At 48.8% G+C, this 20,201-nt stretch overlaps 7 protein-coding genes across 7 annotated transcripts; 4 read left to right on the forward strand and 3 right to left on the reverse strand.

The window, feature by feature from the left end:
• Window positions 1-200: 200 nt before the first annotated feature.
• LY89DRAFT_779878 (Brix-domain-containing protein) lies at window positions 201-1,558 on the reverse strand. The gene has a single exon (XM_018222337.1). The coding sequence runs from the start codon at window positions 1,535-1,537 to the stop codon at window positions 299-301; it is 1,239 nt and encodes a 412-aa protein (XP_018074366.1). The 5' UTR covers window positions 1,538-1,558; the 3' UTR covers window positions 201-298.
• Window positions 1,559-1,685: 127 nt separating this feature from the next.
• On the forward strand, window positions 1,686-4,115 carry LY89DRAFT_682819 (glycyl-tRNA synthetase). The gene is made up of 3 exons (XM_018214575.1): window positions 1,686-2,389; window positions 2,439-3,536; window positions 3,586-4,115. Exons 1-3 carry the CDS (start codon window positions 1,895-1,897, stop codon window positions 3,979-3,981), a joined length of 1,989 nt encoding a protein of 662 aa, XP_018074367.1. The 5' UTR covers window positions 1,686-1,894; the 3' UTR covers window positions 3,982-4,115.
• A 1,990-nt stretch (window positions 4,116-6,105) lies between these two features.
• On the forward strand, window positions 6,106-8,662 carry LY89DRAFT_580742 (putative Serine/threonine-protein kinase CLA4; the record flags this gene model as incomplete). The annotated part of the gene is made up of 3 exons (XM_018209076.1): window positions 6,106-8,052; window positions 8,100-8,199; window positions 8,253-8,662. The coding sequence occupies 3 exons, from the start codon at window positions 6,106-6,108 to the stop codon at window positions 8,660-8,662; spliced, it is 2,457 nt and encodes an 818-aa protein (XP_018074368.1).
• Window positions 8,663-9,274: 612 nt separating this feature from the next.
• LY89DRAFT_612048 (uncharacterized protein) lies at window positions 9,275-11,624 on the forward strand. Its single transcript, XM_018210603.1, has 2 exons — window positions 9,275-9,641; window positions 9,738-11,624. Exons 1-2 carry the CDS (start codon window positions 9,504-9,506, stop codon window positions 11,493-11,495), a joined length of 1,896 nt encoding a protein of 631 aa, XP_018074369.1. The 5' UTR covers window positions 9,275-9,503; the 3' UTR covers window positions 11,496-11,624.
• A 298-nt stretch (window positions 11,625-11,922) lies between these two features.
• Window positions 11,923-13,278, forward strand: LY89DRAFT_580372 (tRNA isopentenyltransferase; the record flags this gene model as incomplete). Its single annotated transcript, XM_018209054.1, has 2 exons — window positions 11,923-11,982; window positions 12,034-13,278. The coding sequence occupies 2 exons, from the start codon at window positions 11,923-11,925 to the stop codon at window positions 13,276-13,278; spliced, it is 1,305 nt and encodes a 434-aa protein (XP_018074370.1).
• A 1,062-nt stretch (window positions 13,279-14,340) lies between these two features.
• Window positions 14,341-16,350, reverse strand: LY89DRAFT_772794 (uncharacterized protein; the record flags this gene model as incomplete). The annotated part of the gene is made up of 2 exons (XM_018221915.1): window positions 15,999-16,350; window positions 14,341-15,948 (listed from the first exon to the last, which is right to left on the reverse strand). Exons 1-2 carry the CDS (start codon window positions 16,059-16,061, stop codon window positions 14,341-14,343), a joined length of 1,671 nt encoding a protein of 556 aa, XP_018074371.1. The 5' UTR covers window positions 16,062-16,350.
• Window positions 16,351-16,673: 323 nt separating this feature from the next.
• On the reverse strand, window positions 16,674-18,645 carry LY89DRAFT_695598 (lysophospholipase; the record flags this gene model as incomplete). Its single annotated transcript, XM_018216774.1, has 3 exons — window positions 16,674-17,601; window positions 17,651-18,158; window positions 18,213-18,645. 3 exons carry the CDS (start codon window positions 18,643-18,645, stop codon window positions 16,674-16,676), a joined length of 1,869 nt encoding a protein of 622 aa, XP_018074372.1.
• Between the last annotated feature and the right edge of the window lie 1,556 nt (window positions 18,646-20,201).

Raw genomic sequence — 20,201 nt, forward strand, 5'->3', positions numbered from 1 at the left:
ACGGAGAAAAGAGGGAGAGGGGTTTTGGGTTGCATTTTTGGGAGCGTGGGGGGCGTTTCGGTTGTTTTTGGGGTTCTTGAGACTTTGTCTTGGACACTTACTTGTATGAGGTAGAGGATAGAGGGATTGGATACCACTGATCTTTACCAGTATATAGCATTTAGCTCACAGCAGCAAATTCCATTTGTACGTTTTTACTACCAATCAATTTCTTCTCGCTTGATTTTTGAGGGTATAATAGGTGATCTATGGAAATAAGAACATGGGACAAGAAGGTCTTGCGGAATTTTGATATTGTCTACAGATTGAATCTCGTCCTCTGTTTCTCCATATGCGCCTTCCATTGCCATTGAACGGCATCTTCGCCTTCACTGCCCGCTCTGCCAATGCCTTTGTCCACTCTCCTCAGCTTGAGGGTAAACCTAGGTCCCAATTCCTGTAATCCAGCTCTGATACCCTCAACACCCTGAACTGCCTTCCCGTCAGGTCCGATGACACTCTTTTCCGTCTCCCTTTTCTCGCGAAACACATATCGATGTCGTCGTACGAAAATATAATCTCTTTGATTGTGTAACGTGACGACTTGTCTACCCTGTAATTCTGGCTGTGGTGGAAATAGAGTCAAGAATAATCTTGCTGTTAACAGACCTAACGGAGTGCGAAAGTTGTTGAGTATCAATTCTGGGTAGTGGTTTGTGGGATTTCCATGTCCGGGTAACTTTTTGCCTTCGACCCAATTGGCAATTGAGAAGTGACAGGATGGACCGTCTGGGAGATGGACGATGGTCAACCCAGTTGGCTTCTTGGAGTCCTCTTTTAGAAGGACTACAGATGTATAGTTGCGATTCGCAGCGAATTTGCTAATTTCTCGCAGAGAGAATTTGTGCCCGTATCGGTGGGAAGAGCGGGGGACGTAAGTGCTGTTTGGGAAGAGCGTGCAGAGGAGATGGGCTTCGTTATGGAGAGTTGAGTTTAGTGAGGTCGTAAGAAGGACTTTCGGAACTGGAGGTGGTGTATCTGAGAACAGTGTTGGAAATTTGAGTGCGAGTGAAGAGGGAGTAAGGTCGAGATTTGTGCTGGTAGTGGAGGGCGCATTTGAGGCTGCTCGTGGTCGTTGTTTAGAAGCCTTTTCTTCATCCTCCTCCTCTTCATCGGATCCAGAGTCTAACATGCTGTCTGCATCATCGTCTTCCTCTTCCTGATCCTCTACCAAAGGCTCTTGCTCTGCAGCTTCTGCTTCTTCTACCCGCCGCCTCTTCAATTGTTCTACGTCCACACTGACACCCAGTCCATCACCTTCCACATCATCCCAGACACGCTTCTTATCGATGGTCATCGGCACGTTCCGTGCTAATCGTTCTCTTCTGAGCTCAGGATCTCTGTCCTCCTCTCGTTTCCTCTTGAATCGCTCATCTCGGCGGAGCGCATCGCGAGCTTTCTTCTGTTTGACACCGAGGTCTTGGCGTTTAAGTTTGTTCCCAACCTTGAAAGGAAGGGACGCTTTCGAAGAAAGCGGTTTGACCTTCTTGGATCCCATTGTAATATTCGTTGCGGGGTTGGTTGAACATAGCGAAAATACCAGTCGAGAACTTTGAACTCTCAAGAAAATAAAAAGTGGGGCATGCGGCCGCTCCAAGGCTGGCAAATTGAATGCTGGATGACTCTTTTCGAAACCAGAAAACAACCGTCCGAGTTTCCTCCCAAGTGTCTGCGATTGAGTGACTCAGACCTCAATTGGATGAGTCTTAAGTGAATGCGATCCTTCTGCAGCTTCGCACGAACTGCACGCACTCGACAAACGTTCTCGAAAAGAATTACCGCACGAAGCTTTTCAGCAACCACACAAGTTAACAAATATCAACTACCCAAATTCCAAAACAAGAAGGAGCCCACCATGTCGACCACCACTTTAAAGGGCCAGCCCCTCGATCGCCCAGTCATGGACTCCATGCTGCGGCGGCGCATGTTCTACACTCCCTCGTTCGAAATCTACGGCGGTGTTGCTGGCTTGTATGATTACGGCCCTCCTGGTTGTGCTCTGCTGTCCAACATTATTGATACATGGCGCAAACACTTCGTCTTGGAGGAGGATATGTTGGAGGTGGATTGCCCGGCTCTCACACCTGCTGAAGTCTTGAAGACAAGTGGGCACGTGGACAAGTTTGCGGATTGGATGTGCAAAGACCCAAAGAACGGCGATATTATTCGGGCAGATCACTTCGTTGAGGAGATCCTCGAGGCACGGCTGAAGGGCGATAAGGAGGCAAGAGGTGTTAAAGTCGAGGAGAAGGAAGAGGACCCCAAAAAGAAAAAGAAGAAGGTCAAAGGCACTGAGGCTATCAAGCTTGATGACGCGGTTGTCAAGGAGTATGAGGAAATCTTGGCCAAGGTACCCTAACTTGAGATTGGCGGGAGATTAAGAAACTGACTTAATGTAGATTGACAACTATGGTGGTCCCGAGTTGGGTGAGCTGATCACCAAATATGATCTGAAGAACCCCGCTACTGGTGTCCTCCCTACCCCACCTGTAGCTTTCAACCTCATGTTCCAGACAGCTATTGGCCCAAGCAGTAACTTGCCTGGTTACCTCAGACCTGAGACTGCACAAGGCCAATTCGTCAACTTTGCAAAACTCCTCGACTTCAATCAACAACAAATGCCATTCGCTTCTGCTTCTATCGGCAAGTCCTATCGAAATGAGATCTCGCCTCGGTCTGGTCTCCTTCGTGTCCGTGAATTCTTGATGGCTGAGATTGAGCATTATGTCGATCCTCAAGGTGGCAAGCAACATCATCGATTTGACGAGGTCAAGGATGTGGAGCTTGTGCTTTTGAACCGTCACACGCAACTGGCTGGTCAAACACATGTCCAGAAGGTAGCCATTGGTAAAGCTGTTGCTGATGGCACTGTGGACAATGAGACCCTGGGCTACTTTTTGGCTCGAATTCATCTGTTCTTGGAGAAGATCGGTGTTGACCAAACCAAGATCCGCTTCAGACAACACATGGCAAATGAGATGGCACATTACGCAGCCGATTGTTGGGATGCTGAGCTTCTGACCAGCTACGGCTGGATTGAGTGTGTTGGTTGTGCAGACAGAAGCGCATATGATCTTACAGTCCACGCAAAGAAGACTGGTGCCTCATTAATGGTTAGAGAGAGACTCGCTCAACCTATCACCGTCGAGGAATGGCAAGTGGAACTGGACAAAAAGAAATTCGGTCCTCATTTCAAGAAGGATGGCAAGACAATCGAGGCTGCTGTTGAGGCGCTGACTCAAGAACAACGAGAAGCCCTAGCTCAAGATCTGAAGGCCGATGGTAAAATCACCGTTGACGTTGAAGGTGTTGGGAATGGCAAGGTTGAGATCAGCAAGGATCTGATCACTATTGAACGCCGAACACGAACGGAGAACACACGAGAGTACACGCCTAATGTCATCGAGCCATCGTTCGGTATTGGGAGAATCATCTATTCGCTAATTGAGCACAACTATTGGACTCGTGGCAGCGATGGTGGCGATGAGGCACGTTGTGTAAGTAGACATGTCCCATATTTTGTAAGTCGATGCTAACAGTACGCAGGTCCTTTCATTCCCTCCCACTGTCGCACCCACGAAAGTCCTCCTTGTCCCTCTCTCCGGCCACGAGAGCTTCAAGCCTCTGGTCAAGTACCTGTCACTCAAGCTCCGCAAGCTTGGTGTGTCCAGCCGAGTTGACGACTCTTCAGCCTCAATTGGCAAGCGATATAGCCGAAATGATGAATTGGGTACACCCCTTGGTATCACAATCGACTTCCAAAGCGTTCAGGATAAGACGTACACATTGCGAGATCGTGACTCCACGAAGCAAGTTCGGGCCGACGAAGCAACGATCCTGGCTGCTATCAAATCCCTGGTTGAGGGTGAAAAGGTTTGGGCTGATGTCGAGAAGGAATTACCCGCGTTCGAAGGTCAAGAAGCAGAAGTCCCTGTCCGCTAGCTACGTTTTCTTCCTTAAATCTTCAGAAAGGCCGTCAGATAAGAAATCTTGAAGGGTTTTGCGATTGTGTATTACTCAGAACTTATTCTGGCATGTTATAGATTATTGAAGAGTATCAAAAGCATATGTCAAAGTAATTTTCCTCTTTGTATGCAATGCAAGACACGTGCACTATGCAGATTGAACCCCAATGTCCTCTCAGCCTTACACTGCCAAACCTTCGGTGATGTCTCCAGAAGAAAGAGTGCAGGTTGCACCACAGACAATTTATCACGGACATAACGATGCACTTGGAAACATTGTTGCATGACGACAAAATGATTACAAAGTACCTAGGTAGAATAAGAAAGAAAAGCCACTCACATGCGCAATGCACCAGCGCAGAAACAGAAATCAAAAACAAGTCAGGGCCGTGCGGCTGGGTCCTGCGACGTTGACTCCGCTCATTAGAAACAAAGGATATTCCTGCCCCCAGCTGCGCGCTGATGTTTCACGTTGGACGGCATGGCGCTCTTGCCTAGTTTGCCGCCGGAACGTTTCCACCCAGTCATGGCCCAGCACCGGTTCCCGTCCTACAGTTGCGTTCGAACTTCTCACCCTGAACTGCAGACCGAATGGCTTGGGAGATGTTTGGGCACTGGCGAAGGAAGAGACGTGCATTTAAATACTGTTCTTCGCTTGAACCCCCCTCCCCTCCCTACGGAGCGAAGTAAAAGGGGGTTCGCGCTGAAACCGGTACGCAGGTTGAGGCATGAACTATTCCGGCGGCTGTGACAGAGAAAGACAACCCATATCACTGAAATTTGAAATCTTGAGTGCAGCCGCCGTCTTAGATAATCGGTCGCATGCTAGAAAGTATTCCCAGCCATCTGAGCGTCATTTCCGGCAGGGCTCTTTTTTCACGTTGTGTAAGATAGCTGTGGCAGCAGTAGCAGCAGCAGCAGCAGCAGCGTCAACCGTGAATCTGGAGTCGAGCTCGACGACCCGTAGAAGGACACTCACACACACTCACACAGATGAATGCTGTATCCCGTGTCTGACTGCATGTCCTGCCTGTACTTACTTGCTGTCCTGTCTCTGGATTTGCATTTGCCTCTATCTCAAACTCACAAGTGCATCCTCTCTGCCCCTCTTTTTCTCCCTCCTCCGCCCCCCTTTCCTTGCTCGGGCTGTGATTTGTTAGTTTGAGAGTCAGCTCCAGCGTACCCAACAGTGCTTGTTGCTTGTGAGGCAAGGAGGAGCTCCAGCGCCAGATCGCTACGTCCCGTTACCGTTAGCGCGAGGCCGGACCGCACTAACGACCCTTCCCTTCCCAAACTGAATCCTTCGAGACCCGAATCCTCGATCTCGATACTGATAATTCCAACAACGCGACGACGACGTCCAACGCGCCCCAAAGAGTTCCTCCTTCGACGCAGACCAACTTCTGCTGGGCTGTCGAGAGGGCATTCGACCCCGCTGGACTTTTAGAGTTCCGCATAATTCGCGTCCTTCGACAAACGTTAACGGTGAACCGACTCGCTCCGCTTGTTCGATCGCGGCCAAGCGTCTCGACTTCAGTACCGTCCATTCATGACCGATCTGAGGAGAAGATGTATGTATCATCGATGCGCGAGCGTCCAACAGGACAATTAATAGAATATGATGACTGATTTCTAGTGTTCAGAACGATCTACGATTTTCTTTGCGATACCCCGCAGTGGAAATTCACCACTCTCTACAAGTATTCCGAACGCCAGCCTAGTCGTAATCTGTACATTTGACCAGAATGGCTTCCCAAAACAGGTATGTCGATTAAATTTTCCATCTGCACAGATCTCGATGTGTTGCAACGTCTGGAAACACGGAGTTGCCCCCATGGTGGATCGCCTGGGTGGCTGAGAGTTGGCTCTCGGTTTTAGACGTATAAACTCGAGTTCGGAATCGCTTCATCACATTCACTCCTTTTCTTCGCCCCGCTTGAATAATCAACCGTGACTGTTATGCGAGTCGATGGCTGACTATGCGACCGCTTATAGCATCTACACTCCGGGTCAGTTTATGAACCCTGGACCAGCTCCTCGCCCACCTACCGATCGACCTCGCCTTAACCTCACTCCTTCTACTGCCAACCTTCCAGGCAACATGTCCCAATTGTCTATTAATTCTCCGATCACCGGTACTGCAACCTCGACCTATACTGGCTCGACGGTCAGCCTTCCGATTCGATCCAACACTGAAGGACAAGGAGGCATCGCTATCATCAAGGAGGGACTTGCATCAGTCAAGGAGGGCAAGACCTTTCTTAGTGGATGGAAGCAAAAGTACCTTATCTTGAGAAAGGAGTCTCTTGATTTCCTCAAGGCACAAGATGGTAAGATCTCATACCAAATTGTTCTGAGAGATGTAGTCGCAGTCTGCCGAGTTGAAGCTGCTGGCACGATCTTCGAGATTAAGCGAAAGCTTGACAACGCATCTTCCACCAACCCAGGAGAGGACGATAATCTCACGAGAACTATGCAAATTCGGGTAAAGGGTGATGAGGATCTTTACGAGTGGATCGACTACATCTACGCTCGATGCCCCGGAATGGGAGGAGTCAGTAATCCTACGAACTTCACCCATGCCGTTCATGTTGGTTATGACCCAAACACTGGCAACTTTGTTGGTCTGCCTCCGGAGTGGTCCAAGTTACTTAACTCTTCCGCCATTACCAAGGAGGATTATGAGCGTAACCCACAAGCTGTCTTCGAGGTCCTTGAGTTTTACACGGATATCACCAAGAGAGCCAATGAACCCGAGACTTACCCCAGCTTGACCCCGACACCCTCTGTGTCATCGAACCAAAACAAGCAGCTTGGTTATGGACTGAGTGGTACGAACGTAGCTCCTCCTCGACCCAACCAAGGTGCTCAGCGAAATAACAGCTATGGTGCGCCGCAATCATCAGGTCCTGCACCCCGACGACCAACTCCACCGGAGTCCCAGCAGCAGCGTATGCAGATGCAGGCGATGGCTTCAAACTATGTTGATCCTCAAGTCCGCGAGGAGCAGCGTCAGAAGCAACTCGAGGCTCAGCGCATGCAACAAATGGCTAAGGAGCGGGAGGAAGAGAAGAGACGCGAGCTTGAGGAGTATAACGCTTCTCTTCCTCAAAAGGTACCTATGGCACAACAGGAGATTGGCGGTGGTGGCTTCGGTGGACCAACCTCGGATAGATATAATCCTTCCAGAGCTGCTCCCCCCGCCCCTCGAGCCCAACAACTACAAGGTCCCGCTGTCCGTACCCAACGACAAGCACCATCAGCTCCTACGCCAAGCAATGGTTCGCGTCCTGGCCTCAGCCAACAACAAAGCTCCTCATCTGTCCCCAGACAAAATGGCGCTTCATCTGCTAGATCGGACCAAAACGGCCAGCGTGCACAAGATCCTCGTTATCCCAACGGTCAACAACCAGCTACCCGTGGTCCTGCTAATGGTCAACAAAATGCTCCTGCATCTCGTCTTCCTGCACCCGTTCAACAGGTCAAGCCTCTCAATGTCGCTGCTAAGCAACCTACCTCTAATGGTATTCAACAAAATGACGCCGTTAAGGCTGCCGAAGCTGCATTGACCGCTAAGCCAGCTGCTTCTGAACGCAAGGCTGATGTTCGCATGTCCACCATGTCTGAGAATGAAGTTATGGCAAAGCTCAAGGAAGCTGTCTCCAAGGACGATCCGAACTTGTCTTACACTAAGCAAAAGAAGATCGGTCAAGGTGCCTCTGGTTCGGTTTATGTTGCCAAGGTCAAGGAAACAGCTGTTTCTCCAGTTGCTAGAGAGGTTCTTCGCGCTCAAGGCGGAAAGGCTCAGGTTGCTATCAAGCAGATGGATTTGGCCCACCAACCGAGAAAGGAACTGATTGTTAATGAAATCATGGTAATGAAGGACTCTAAGCATAAGAACATCGTCAACTTTCTCGACGCGTTCTTGCGCAACAACAACACTGAGCTTTGGGTCGTCATGGAGTTTATGGAGGGTGGTGCGCTGACCGATGTAATTGACAATAACCCGAACATTACTGAGGAACAGATCTCCACCATCTGTCTTGAGGTAAGTGCACTATGTAATTCAAAAAAAGAAAAAACTAACGACAACAGACCTGCCAAGGACTTGAGCACTTGCATTCTCAAAATATCATTCACCGTGATATTAAGTCTGACAACGTTCTGCTTGATGCTCGAGGCAATGTCAAGATCAGTAAGCATTGCAAGCCCCTTGATTTACTTGGAATTTAGCTGACATAATATTAGCCGATTTCGGTTTCTGCGCCAAGTTGACCGAGTCGAAGAACAAGCGTGCAACCATGGTCGGAACCCCTTACTGGATGGCCCCTGAGGTCGTCAAGCAAAAGGAGTACGGCTCTAAAGTTGACATCTGGTCGCTTGGTATCATGGCCATTGAAATGATTGAATCGGAGCCGCCCTACCTTAACGAGGAACCTCTTAAGGCCCTTTACCTGATTGCTACGAACGGCACACCTCGTCTCAAGTCTCCAGAGAAACTTTCAAAGGAGCTTAAGGCCTTCTTGTCGGTCTGCCTCTGCGTTGATATTCGTAGCCGAGCTACAGCCGCCGAACTATTGCAACACGACTTCTTGAAGCACGGTTGCCCTCCCGCAAGCCTGGCCGAACTACTTGCTTTCCGCAAGCACGCCAAGTAAGCCCAGAACCAAGCCTTAATGATAACGTTGACGACATGAAAATGCTTTCGATATTGAAGAGAAATTTCTTTCCGCTTTGCGTCCTCGGTTTCTTCACTTTTCTGCGGGCTAAATGCATTCATTCGTGTCGGCCTCTTTGACTGGCCTGCATCGAATCATGGCGTTGGGGTGGGTACTTTGTTGCGAACGACAAGGTTTTCTTTCAAACGGTAAAGCATGGGATAAAGTGGACCGTCTGGCTCTGATTTCTCATGGAGGTGGTGCATCATTTGAGAAATGTGCGTTGGAGATATGGTTTCTGCTGAACTCGAAATTTTCCTTTTGAGGGCTCGTTGATACTTTGCATTTGATGACTACAAAACAGTGGTTATGAGAATGGAATAATGATCATAGAGCACGAAGGGCAAAATGGCGCATCATAGAGAAAGAAGTCTAACTAAGGTTTTCCGAAGAATAAACGTCATAACATAAAATTGGGCTTCACTTGTGATATGCGCTCATATGAAATCGTGTGATTCCACTCTACTGCGGCGCAACTATGCGCTCATAGATATCTGTAAAGAAACAAGTTCGAGATCTAAGATCCATCGAAAGAAAGTTCATCACTAAAACGTCGCCCCCAGATTTTACAGGGATCAATTCACCACCACTCAGGTCTAGCCTCGGCTGGCTGGGGTGGTTCAATGTGGCCTCTAATTGGGCGTACCACACTAGCCAGGTATTTCATTCCCTGCTTGTGATCAAGGCTGGCCTAGAAATTCCTCCTCATCATGACAACGACAACAGCTTGACAATTCTCTCCCCCACCCATATTATCTATCGCCAAGTAAAGGAAGGAGATATGGCGCCCCTCGTCCCATCCGCGAAACTGACGCTGTCGTACCCGCTGTACGCGTGCGACTTTGATCCGCTGGACTCGGCGCGTTTGGTGGTCGGTGGTGGTGGTGGTGCTGGGCGGACGGGGGTGGGGAATAGGATTGTGAGTTTTTTTTTTTTTTTTTAACCTTTTGCGCATGTTAGGTTTTTTTTTTTTTGAAGAGGAGAGGAGAGGCTAATGGTGATGGGGAGATGATAGACGGTGATCGATGTTGCGAATGCGAATGAGTTGAAGGAGAGCGCGGAGGTGGAGTTGAGTAAGGAGGAGGATAATGTGACGAGTTTGGCGGTTGGGGCGGAGGGGAGGGTGTTTGCGGGTGTGAATGGGAGGCCGGGGGATGTGGGGAGGGGGGTGAATGCGCATTTTAGGGTTTTGGGGGTTGAGGGGAAGAAGGGGAAGGAGGAGGAGGGGGGGGTGAAGGTGTCAATTAAGGAACAGTCGAGGTCGTCGTTGTTCCAGGGACGAGAGAAGGATGTGTATCAGAGGATAACGAGACTGTCGAAACCGTTTCCGAATAAACCACAGCTGGGAGCAGTAGCGACGGGACTGGCTAAGAACTCGGAGATCGTGTTGTTTGATACTTCGAAGACGGCACCGCCGGTCTCGAGAGGGGCGGTTACGAGTGCGAAGGAGGCGGAGGATGTGGATTTCATACAGACGGGGGACGATGAGTATATCTTCGCTTACTGCGATGAGCATGATGTATACATCAAGAAGATCTCTTCAGAAGATGATGAAGAAGCGCCGGAATGCATATACATCACACCAGGTACACGAGGCAAAGACAAGCCCACGACGCCCAAGTTCAGAGCTATGAGGTTTCTGTCGAAAGAATTCTTGATCATGCTCACGAACATCCACAGTAATGGAGGCGTTGTTTTACAAATCTTCCGAATACCGCCCAGCGGCAAGGGACAATGTCGCCTTGCTCAGTCTGTTCGACTGCCAGACAGGATCACCAAAGCGACCGGTATGGCAGTCTGCAATCTGACACCACCAACAACTCCCTCGGAACCCCAAGGATACACGCAATTTGTGATTGCAGTGGCCGGACACGACATCTCATTAAATCTCTTCAAGGTCGACTTCCAGGCCGCGGCGGGGATATCCATCGTCTCGAGCATCAAACCATTTCGCTCGTTCAGGAATGTTCACCCCCTCCAAATAACCTCCCTTGCATTTTCCAATTTTACGCCACCCGCACACCCTATAACAGCACACACTCCCCCACAGTACCTGAAGCTCGCCAGCGTCGGTGTAGCCAACACGGTCGTGGTGCACACCTTTCCCCTGTTCCCAGTTCCGCTGTCTATGAAGAGAGGCCAGTCAACTACTCCGAGATACGTTATCGCCCTACCATCCACAGCATTAGCATTCGCAATGGGTCTCCTCATGTCAGTCCTCGGTATTGCGCTCGCTGCCGTCTTCATCCAAAGCTTTCTCGAGATCCGAGGTGTCGTGCCAGAATATCTCGAGGCCAAAAATTACGTGCCGATGAAATGGCAACACAAGCTCCATCGACCGTTCGATTACAACCAGCTAGAGCCGAAAGTCCTCCCATCGTCAACTGAAACGCTTCTCCCCTATTCAACAGTCACAGGAGCGGGAGGAGCAACACCGACCCCGAAGGGAACGCAATGTAAGGCTAAACAGGAGGCGAAAGTTACAAAGACTCCACAGCAAAAGGGACAGGATGACATGGAGCGTATGATAGCGGAAGACAAGCTGGTGCGGAACCTGAGGGATGCGGGGAAGTGGAAGCAGATTCCGGATGAGGTGCAAGAGAAGCACAATGAGCGGACGTGGGATCAGCTCGGGACGGAGGAGAAGAAGAAGTGGAAGCAGGCGTTGAAGGAGGCGGGGAACTGGGCGGAGGATCTTCCTGAGGAGATTTTTAAGGGGGTTATGTTTGGGGAGATGGGTGGTGCTGTTGGGAGGGCTGTTGCTGGGGCTTAGGGTTGAGAGTGTAACGATGGTTCTTTGCTTATTTCGAAGGGTTAGGGGGCACATATTGGGTGGGATCAATGATTGCTAGCGTACTGTAAGATTATGATAGATAGGGGATACAACTCGATGGATTTATTGCATGGATTGCGACTTTGTTGCTCTACATTTTTGCACATCATATATCCACCTTATTTTCATGACCCGCAATCGCTTTGCAAAACCCCTCACTATCCCTTTTACTACCTCCTCTACTACCAAACGTTCCTACAACCTGTCCTCTTCTAGATTCCACAAGGCTGATGGTCCACGTGATAAGGCTACAAAATACATTATCACCAATCTCAGCCTCGTCCTCAAATTTCTCTCTTCTTCATACCTATCCAACCCACAACACACATGCCCCCACATGTTCCTCAGCCCCCCAAAACACCTAACAATGACCCCCAAACCCCCCCTCCTCATAATCCTCGGCGCAACCGGGACCGGGAAATCCCAAGTCCCTCCCCCTCCCTCCCCTCTTCTCTCCTCTCACTAACCTTTCTCCCAGCTAGCAATAAACCTCGCCCTCCGCTTCAACGGCGAGATCATCAACGGCGACGCCATGCAGATGTACCACGGCCTCCCCATCGTAACCAACAAAGTAACTCCCTCCGAAGCCCTTGGCATCCCACACCACCTCCTCTCCGAGATCCCGCTCGACGCTGAACCGTGGCGCGTCGGGCGCTTCAGGAAGGAAGCTAGCAAGGTAATTGCCGAGATTAGGAGTAGAGGGAAAATACCCGTGGTGGTGGGAGGCACGCATTATTATACGCAGAGTCTATTATTCTCTGATGGACTGGTGGCTGGGGACGAAGCAGGAGAGGAGGAGATGGGGGTCGAGGAGATTAGAGAGAGGTGGCCGATTCTAGAGGCCGAGACGGGGGAGATGCTGGAGTGGTTGAGGGAGGTTGATCCCGGGATGGCGGAGCGGTGGCATCCGCGGGATAGGCGGAAGATTCGGCGGTCGTTGGAGATTTTTTTGATGACGGGGAGGAAGGCTTCCGATATCTATGCTGAGCAGGTGGCGAGGAAGACGGAGACGGATCTTTCGTCCACGCTGCTGTTTTGGGTGCATGCTGATTCGAACGTTTTGAAGAAAAGGTTAGATGGTAGAGTTGACAAGATGCTGGAAAATGGGATGTTGGACGAGGTTAAATCCTTGGATACGTTCCTTCATAATCAAGAACGACCTATTGACCGAACGAGGGGAATTTGGGTCTCGATTGGGTGGAAGGAGTTCGAACCTTACCTCACGGCCTTGAAATCGGGCACAGCGACAGAAGAGGAACTTAGAACTGCCTTTGACCTCTCAATTGAGCAAACGAAAGCCGCAACGCGGCAATACGCAAAACGGCAAACGCGCTGGATAAGACTTAAACTGCTCCCCGCGCTAACGGAGGAGGATGCTCTTAAACAACTTTATGTTTTGGATGGGACTGATATCTCGCAATGGGATGAGAATGTTTCTGAGAAAGCGGCGGAGATCACGGAGAAGTGGCTAAAGGGCGAGGAAATGCCGGCTCCGGAAGAGGTTTGTGCGGCGGCGAAGGAGATACTGGGAGAGGTGGGGGAGGTCAGGAGTGAGTGGCCGAGAAGGGAATGTGGGATGTGTGGTGTTACGGCTGTTACGGAGGTGCAGTGGGTGACGCATTTGAAGAGTCGGAAGCATAGGGGGGCGTCGAAGAGGGTGGCTAAGAAGGAGAGGGGCTCTGACTTCAACATCTCTAAATCTGAGGTTGAGGATACGCCTTGAATACTTTCATCGATATCTTGGGAGACTTGGAGAGATGTCTCCCTCTAGCCATGGCAGCATCACGCCGCTATCAGGAAGGCCAAGATGTGGACTAGTGTCGAGCAGAAGTGCGTCGCTATGACTTTGCATGTTCATCAGCACGGCAGCCCTTCTGCTGTATACAGCTTACAGGTCTGGGCTAAATTGCGAGCAGACGTCCAGCTATGAGGACCAGCGAACTTGAATCCGCCAATGATCCTTATTTGGATGATGGCTGTTCTCTCGCCAGAAGTGATACAACGCTGTTTAATCTACTTCTACCATGATCGACAGGTATGGTCCTCCGTACTTGTTATAAGACGGCATGGAATATGACCTACGAAAACATTCGCAAGGGTAATAGAAGAATGTAAGGTCCGGCTTCCAGACTTTTTAGGGACTATATTGCTTTGAAGAGATTGCATTTTTCAAGGTACTTTATTTCGAACGAGGAAGACTCCTATGCGAATTGAAGAATGTGGAAAACGGGGCATCGCAATACACTGCGATGGAGAGTGGATCCGCAACGAAGACAGGAACAAATTCTTGAGAAATAAGACAGACGAAGCAAGATTTGATGCTCATTAAGGTATCGCTCGTGGTAACTACTTGATGTTTTTGATGCTTGCATTGTGATGCGGTATGTGCTTGGTGACTACGTTTTATCATTCCTGCTATGGAAAGTAGTCCGGCTCTCGTTTTCATGGTTCCAATTCTTTTTAGGACATAATCTAAGCTCAAAGTCTAGGCTCTGTATGGACTCTGAGCTAGGTCCAACATCCTGTATTCATTTATCTCGTATGCCGACATTTCCAAATCTGGAGGGAAAGTTGCGCATTCAGCGCGAATAGCGCTATTCGCGCAAATACCGATGGACATTCACAGAAATACTTCTTGTCTAAAATTCTTTGAATAGTTGAAAGGAATTATTCTCAAAGTACTGAGAATAGTCACTCAAGGTCCTGTCCTCGGGGAAGAAAGAGCTCGGATGACTTAATTCAGATTGAATCATTAAGTCGTTCTTACTCAAGCAACAAGCCCACCTCAGTGATCAGTCGCAGCAGCAAACTTTGCCTCCAGATGCTCAGCCAACACAAACGCCATCTGAATCCCCATCTCACTCCCAGCTAACCTCAACAACCTCAAAATCGCATCCAGGGTCTCCTTCTTCGTGATACTCATATTACCCGTCCTATACAACAGCCACGGCAACAAGTATCCCCCAACATTTCTCATGAGCGGTATCCGTTCCAACACGGGCGAGGAATTTTGACTTGGGTTATAGATATCCGGTTGAAAATTCGACCACGGGAACCTGAATGGCGCATTGCTTGAGGTAGGCATAACGAGGAATTGCTGTGGGATGCTAGCCAAGAGTCCATTTTGCATCTCGTATAGGATGTCTGTTGAAGCTTGGAATTGCACTGCGTATATCTCGTCAGAGAATAAAGGAGGTTGCGTAGCGAAACCTTTCAGGAGCGTACTCCGAATCTGGTCGTGGAGAAGGACTCGAGTGGATCGCATTCCGTTCCAGACTTCTGCAGACATGAATGTCTTGTACACATAGTAATGGCCGAGGAGGATGATTTCGGGATGGGAGTCGTCGTATATGGTCTCAAATGTCCATTCTGGTCCTGAATCGAGGAATATCAGTGATACCATTTCGTCCAACTCTAGTGCGCGTGAGATAATGGATTGCGGATCTGTGAGTATTTTGTGTTTGATATCAGCTGCAAACTGCGTGACCAGCATATGCATATGGAACATTCGCCATCCAGGTGCATTTGTCTGCATACATTGCCCCGCAACATCCCTCAATTCAAATAAATGGTCTGGCAAATGGATTCGATTCTTCAGACAGCAAACAATCAAACCAGAAACTGCTTGCACAAACAGTCGAACCTCGAGAGGAGTTGTCAGTTTCTCCGCTCCTCGTAACTTGAGCACAGCGGCAGCTCCCTTGACATGGTTCTCCCAAGCCGTTAGTGATCGTGGAGCAGAGCATTCGAGAGCTTCAATTTGACTTAATAGCATGATGGAAACGAGGGTACTGTCCCTCTTCGCACTCTCGGGGAAAACAATGGCATTGTTGACGCTTTGGATGGCTGCTAGGTAACGTTTCCTTGCTTCGACGCTCATGTCTGGTGTGTGAGCATGGCCTGAGATTCCAGCGAGACCAACTGCTTTCACGGCTGCGAAGAGGGCATCGTCCATGCCGTAAGAGTTGAGATTGGCTCTATAGGATGCCCGCCATTCGCCGATAACGTGGTTTGAGAAGAAGAACGCTAGAGCTTGATCGTCGAGATTTGGAGACAGCACGTAGGATAGAGCTGGATCTGGCAAGAAGCTGTCTTGTTGAGAGGATATCAAGTCATCGCCGAGTGCTCTCCTCGTGTCCAACATTGAAGCACTACTGTTTCCAGACTTGCTTTGAGAGAATTCAGGAGGGCGAGACGTGTTGGCCGATGAGGAAGAGGCTGATGATCCAGGCAGAGGTGACCTGGAAGCTTTCCTCCTTGCCTCTCTGTCTCTAGACTTTTGAGCGACGTGCTGGCTTTCATGTCGAAATCTCAAGTCGATTTCATCCCGGTAGCCAGAGCATCCATAGCCCTTCTTTTCGCAATTGACACATCCACCTGGCTTTTGGTCGCACTGTTTAAATCGTTGGTATCATAGCTCTCCAGGTGTGTCTTGTTATGTACCTTTATCTTTCGTGCTCGACATGATTCGCAGCCTGTCGACGGCTTGCCACCGAAATGTACCATGCTTGTGAAGTAAGTATATTGTTGCAAGTGGTAACTTGGATATCTTGGAGCAATTGAAGACTCTCAATTGAAGAGCTCTTGTAAATTACATGAATGTTCGGACATTTAATATCAGTGAAGAGGCGAATTAAATGTCGGACGCTCCGTATCAGATCATTGAACGTTGTGACTGCGCCTCACACATTCACAGCGTCATTGATGCTGTCCCTGGCAGGGACAACGATATTGTGCGCAAGACATGCCGTGAAAGATAGTGATCTTCAAGGCTAGGGTCCAGCTTTCCAGGGGCCCAAAGTCAGCCATTGGTGGAAACTTAGGCGAGATTTAGGGGGTTCGAAAACCAGGCCTACGGATCAGCCCTATCAGGAGTGGCATGGCAGTAAAGAACTCGTTGATAGGCACTTGCCTGGCTGAAGGATTGGGGAAGGATCACTAAAGACAAGGGCTTGTCAAGGGAAGACAACATGGTCTTCATAGCTAGGAATGCACGATCGGATTTTTCAATAGGCCATCACATTAATATCCCTCTCGCTCATGTCCACCGTTGTGCAAATGAAAGAACGAAAAAATAGCAGAAAATGGTAATATCTCCAGCATTTCAGCATAACTCACTCAAAAATCATGAGTCTTGTTCCACTCCAAGAATCCCAAGCTTGGATCCAAATACAAAGACAAATCCACAACACCAGGATTAGTATTATTGTACGACCCATCCCAACAATATTTCTTGAAGCAGCAATCGCATTGAGCAGTTCTCTGCATTCCAACTCTTGCGACACTTCTGTCAATCGCTGCGCATCCTATGCAAGCAGGCCACTCCGGATCCAGCGTTCCATTGGCTTGTGTGACGAGGTTAAAGCTGTTCAAGTAGATGTCGTACATCTGGGATGCGCTTTGATTCGCTTGTCCGTAGCTATAGTTGGTGTATGCAGAATAGGGAGAGTTTGCGTAGTAGAGCACAATAGGACCGTTCGCATCTCCAGTGGTTGTGAGGAGTGGATCACAACCGAAGAATACTGGCTTGTGGGTGTAGTTGTAGTTCACAAATGTCGATGCTGGTGGGATGATCGGAAATGGAATATTGGAAGCATTTGCTGCCAAATATGTATCATACAAATTGGTACCATTGTTCCAACTGTAGGGTGCCGCGTCACTGTTGTCATCCCAAGCGATAATGAATTCGAGTCCCCTGGCAGGTTGGATCTGACCCCACAAAGGAATTGCCTGGCCAGATTCTGAACCATCAACAATTCTCAGATCTGCTGAGTGGTTGACTAATGGTGAAGTTGTGGTAAGATTGGCGAATGAATTAGGGAACACGCCATAAGCCATACTCGTCAAGTTCAGACCCAATGCTTGTTCGAATGCAGCTGGAGTCGCTGTGATGTCGCCGAACCCTGCTCTCTTGTATATTTTAGAGCGCCTTGGACTCTTGAGGTCGACCAGAGAAGAACGCTTTGCAAATTGTGCGTCAGTGCCATTCGACAAGTCCTGAATGTACCATCCATCAAAGGCATCTGCTGAAGTCCCGATCAAGAAACTTAGAAGAGCATTAGTATTCAATCTAGGAAGAGAAGATGACTGCATACCCAGCATTGTCGAATCCTCGAATGCAAGCGCTTTTGTTGACTGGCACACCCCCAGACAGTCTTGTCCCGAGATATTCAGTAGGCGTGAATGCTCCAACTGATCCACTCCAAGCACCAAACTCGAACGGCGTGATGTCGTATATAGTAGCATTGAAGGTTGGGAATTGAAGCCCGAAGTAAGTCGGATCAAAAGTATCGATCTCGTTATATTGAAGAATAGGAAAAGGCATCTCGTAGTCGACGAAACTACTCTGGTTGACCACGCCAGAGAACGTTGTAGCAATACCGCCGACAGGGCCTGGTATGAATTCATATGCGAATTCTCGACCAAGATAGTCAGCAATACTGACATTGAAGCCAGCTTTCAATTTCTCCGCCATCTGCTCAAAGACATCCGTAGCACTCGCAGCATACTGTGTTGTGTTGGTAGCAACCATTCGATTGATAGTGGTGTGCCATTGCGCAGTGATTTCGTCAACCGTGGGCCAGTTGCTAGTAGCAAACGACACTGAAAGGCGATTGAGTCAGTATTAAATATTCCAAAGATCAACGATTGACTTACTGATTGGCCATGAGCCGCCAGAGAGTCCAGACATGTATGTCAACATCTGCAGAATGCCACCTGTACGAGTTTGCACAGCTGGCTCGAAGCGAGCATCGAGAGCTCTCATACCACCAGTCCCAGTCAATGAAGAAGCCCAACCACCACCGCTAATGGCATAACCTAGTGTAGGTACTTTTGAAAAGTTCGATGCTCGAAGAAGTTGGATGTACTGGCGTGTGTCGAAGTCTACGAGTTCGAGGCGTTCGAGATATTCTTCGAGAGCATAGAGAACCTTCTTCTTTCGTCCATAAACATACTCCGCCTCTTTTGGAGCAAGTCCAACAGCAGGACGAATCCACTCTACATCGTTGGGGCAAGGAACTCTTGTGGGAGCATAACTAGGGACAGTGGAGCTTGACGAATTGGTAGAAGCTTTGGCAGCGGCTGTCATCTTGTCAGCAATGTCAAGATTACAATTATAGGGGGAAATCTCTTACCGGCGGAGAGGATTAGGGAGTAAGTGATTGAAAGCTTCATTTTGAGGGATGTGCTGAATGCCAACAAATGAATCTGATGATGCTAGATGCATGTTGCCATCGATGGTGTCCTGCCAGCTTTATAGAACTCGGTCCTTCAGACCTTAGTACTGACTATACTGTATTCAGGGAAAACTAGGTTGAATACTTTGACGAAGGATCATAGAACGTCATATTCTTCACCAAAACTCACCTTGAAGCAGCACCTTTTGCGGCGACACGTGATTGACAAATCGGCCTTTTCCTAATGAGGAATCTTGGGCGAGCTGAGCCGCAGCCGCTTTGGATCATGCCTTGATCAACAACAGCGGCTACTTAATTCGAGCTGCTGACTGCAGATGCCACCTTGCCGTCACCCGTCTCAACAAGGTCTCTTAGGTATAGAATTGAAGCACAAACCATCAAAGGCATGCATGGCAAACAAGATTGACGGGATGAGAATGAAATTAAACTGACCAATCTTCCATAAGATGCATATGAATTCTTCGAGATGAGTATCCAATTGTAGAACAACAAGCCCAAGCAACTTCATAAGCTGCGTTTGTACACATTCAGGTTTCCTTGTCACTAGCATCCCGATTCACTATTTTGAATCCATCGTTGAAGCCCACCTCTCTTCACAATCTAATATTCAATATCAACAGCCACTAACTTTTCAGGGTTCGAAACGTCTATAAAAGAACCACCACACATGGCCGCAGAGACGAATTTCAGTCAAAGATTCAAGACCCAGCGATACGCATTTCGACAGGAAAGGCCCGAGCCCACGTGCGGCCAAAGGAATACTAGACCTTTCAAGTCAGTTTTCTGCCAGATCGACGTTTCTTGCCGTGATTTGTCGTTTCTTTTTATTGTCTTGCAGTGAAACTGTCGCTGTCAACCGATTTGCGGTTGTCAACATATCGTAATACGCTCGTCGATTTGAAACTTCCTATTCATAGGCGGTAGAATATGCCATCCTTCGAAGCACTTTATCAACATGGACTTTGAACAACAAAAAGCACAACGCTGCCAAGTATTCGTCGATCGAGATAGAGAGACAGGGTAACTCCGCTTGGGTACCCGGTCAAGGCCCTGGAACTATTTGCTTTGAGACACGCGAGATTGACTTGCCTTACAAGCCTCTTCACCGTGTGCTACGCAGAAAAGCATTGTTGATTAAAAAATGTCTGTTATTGCTAGAAGCTAATGGCACAACTTCATGATTGATAATATCTTTCAGTGATGCGATGAAATGACAGGGCCGTACAGAGATGACAACTTGAATCTCGAGGCCTGTAGTGACACTGTCTTTTGCACAGCAGGCGGACTTTACGCTCCGACATGAACTCAGACAGGTAATCTTCTGAAGATGAAGCTGTAATATTGACACTCGTCACTGTCGTGCATGTGAAGGGTGAAGTTGATGAAAGTACGAATCCAATCTTTCGTTGGTCAGCCTTCCCGAAGAAGGCTGAGCGCACAGACCATT

The sequence above is a fragment of the Mollisia scopiformis genome (assembly GCF_001500285.1).
Source record: "Mollisia scopiformis unplaced genomic scaffold LY89scaffold_7, whole genome shotgun sequence".
NCBI classification, from domain to species: Eukaryota; Fungi; Ascomycota; class Leotiomycetes; order Helotiales; family Mollisiaceae; genus Mollisia; species Mollisia scopiformis.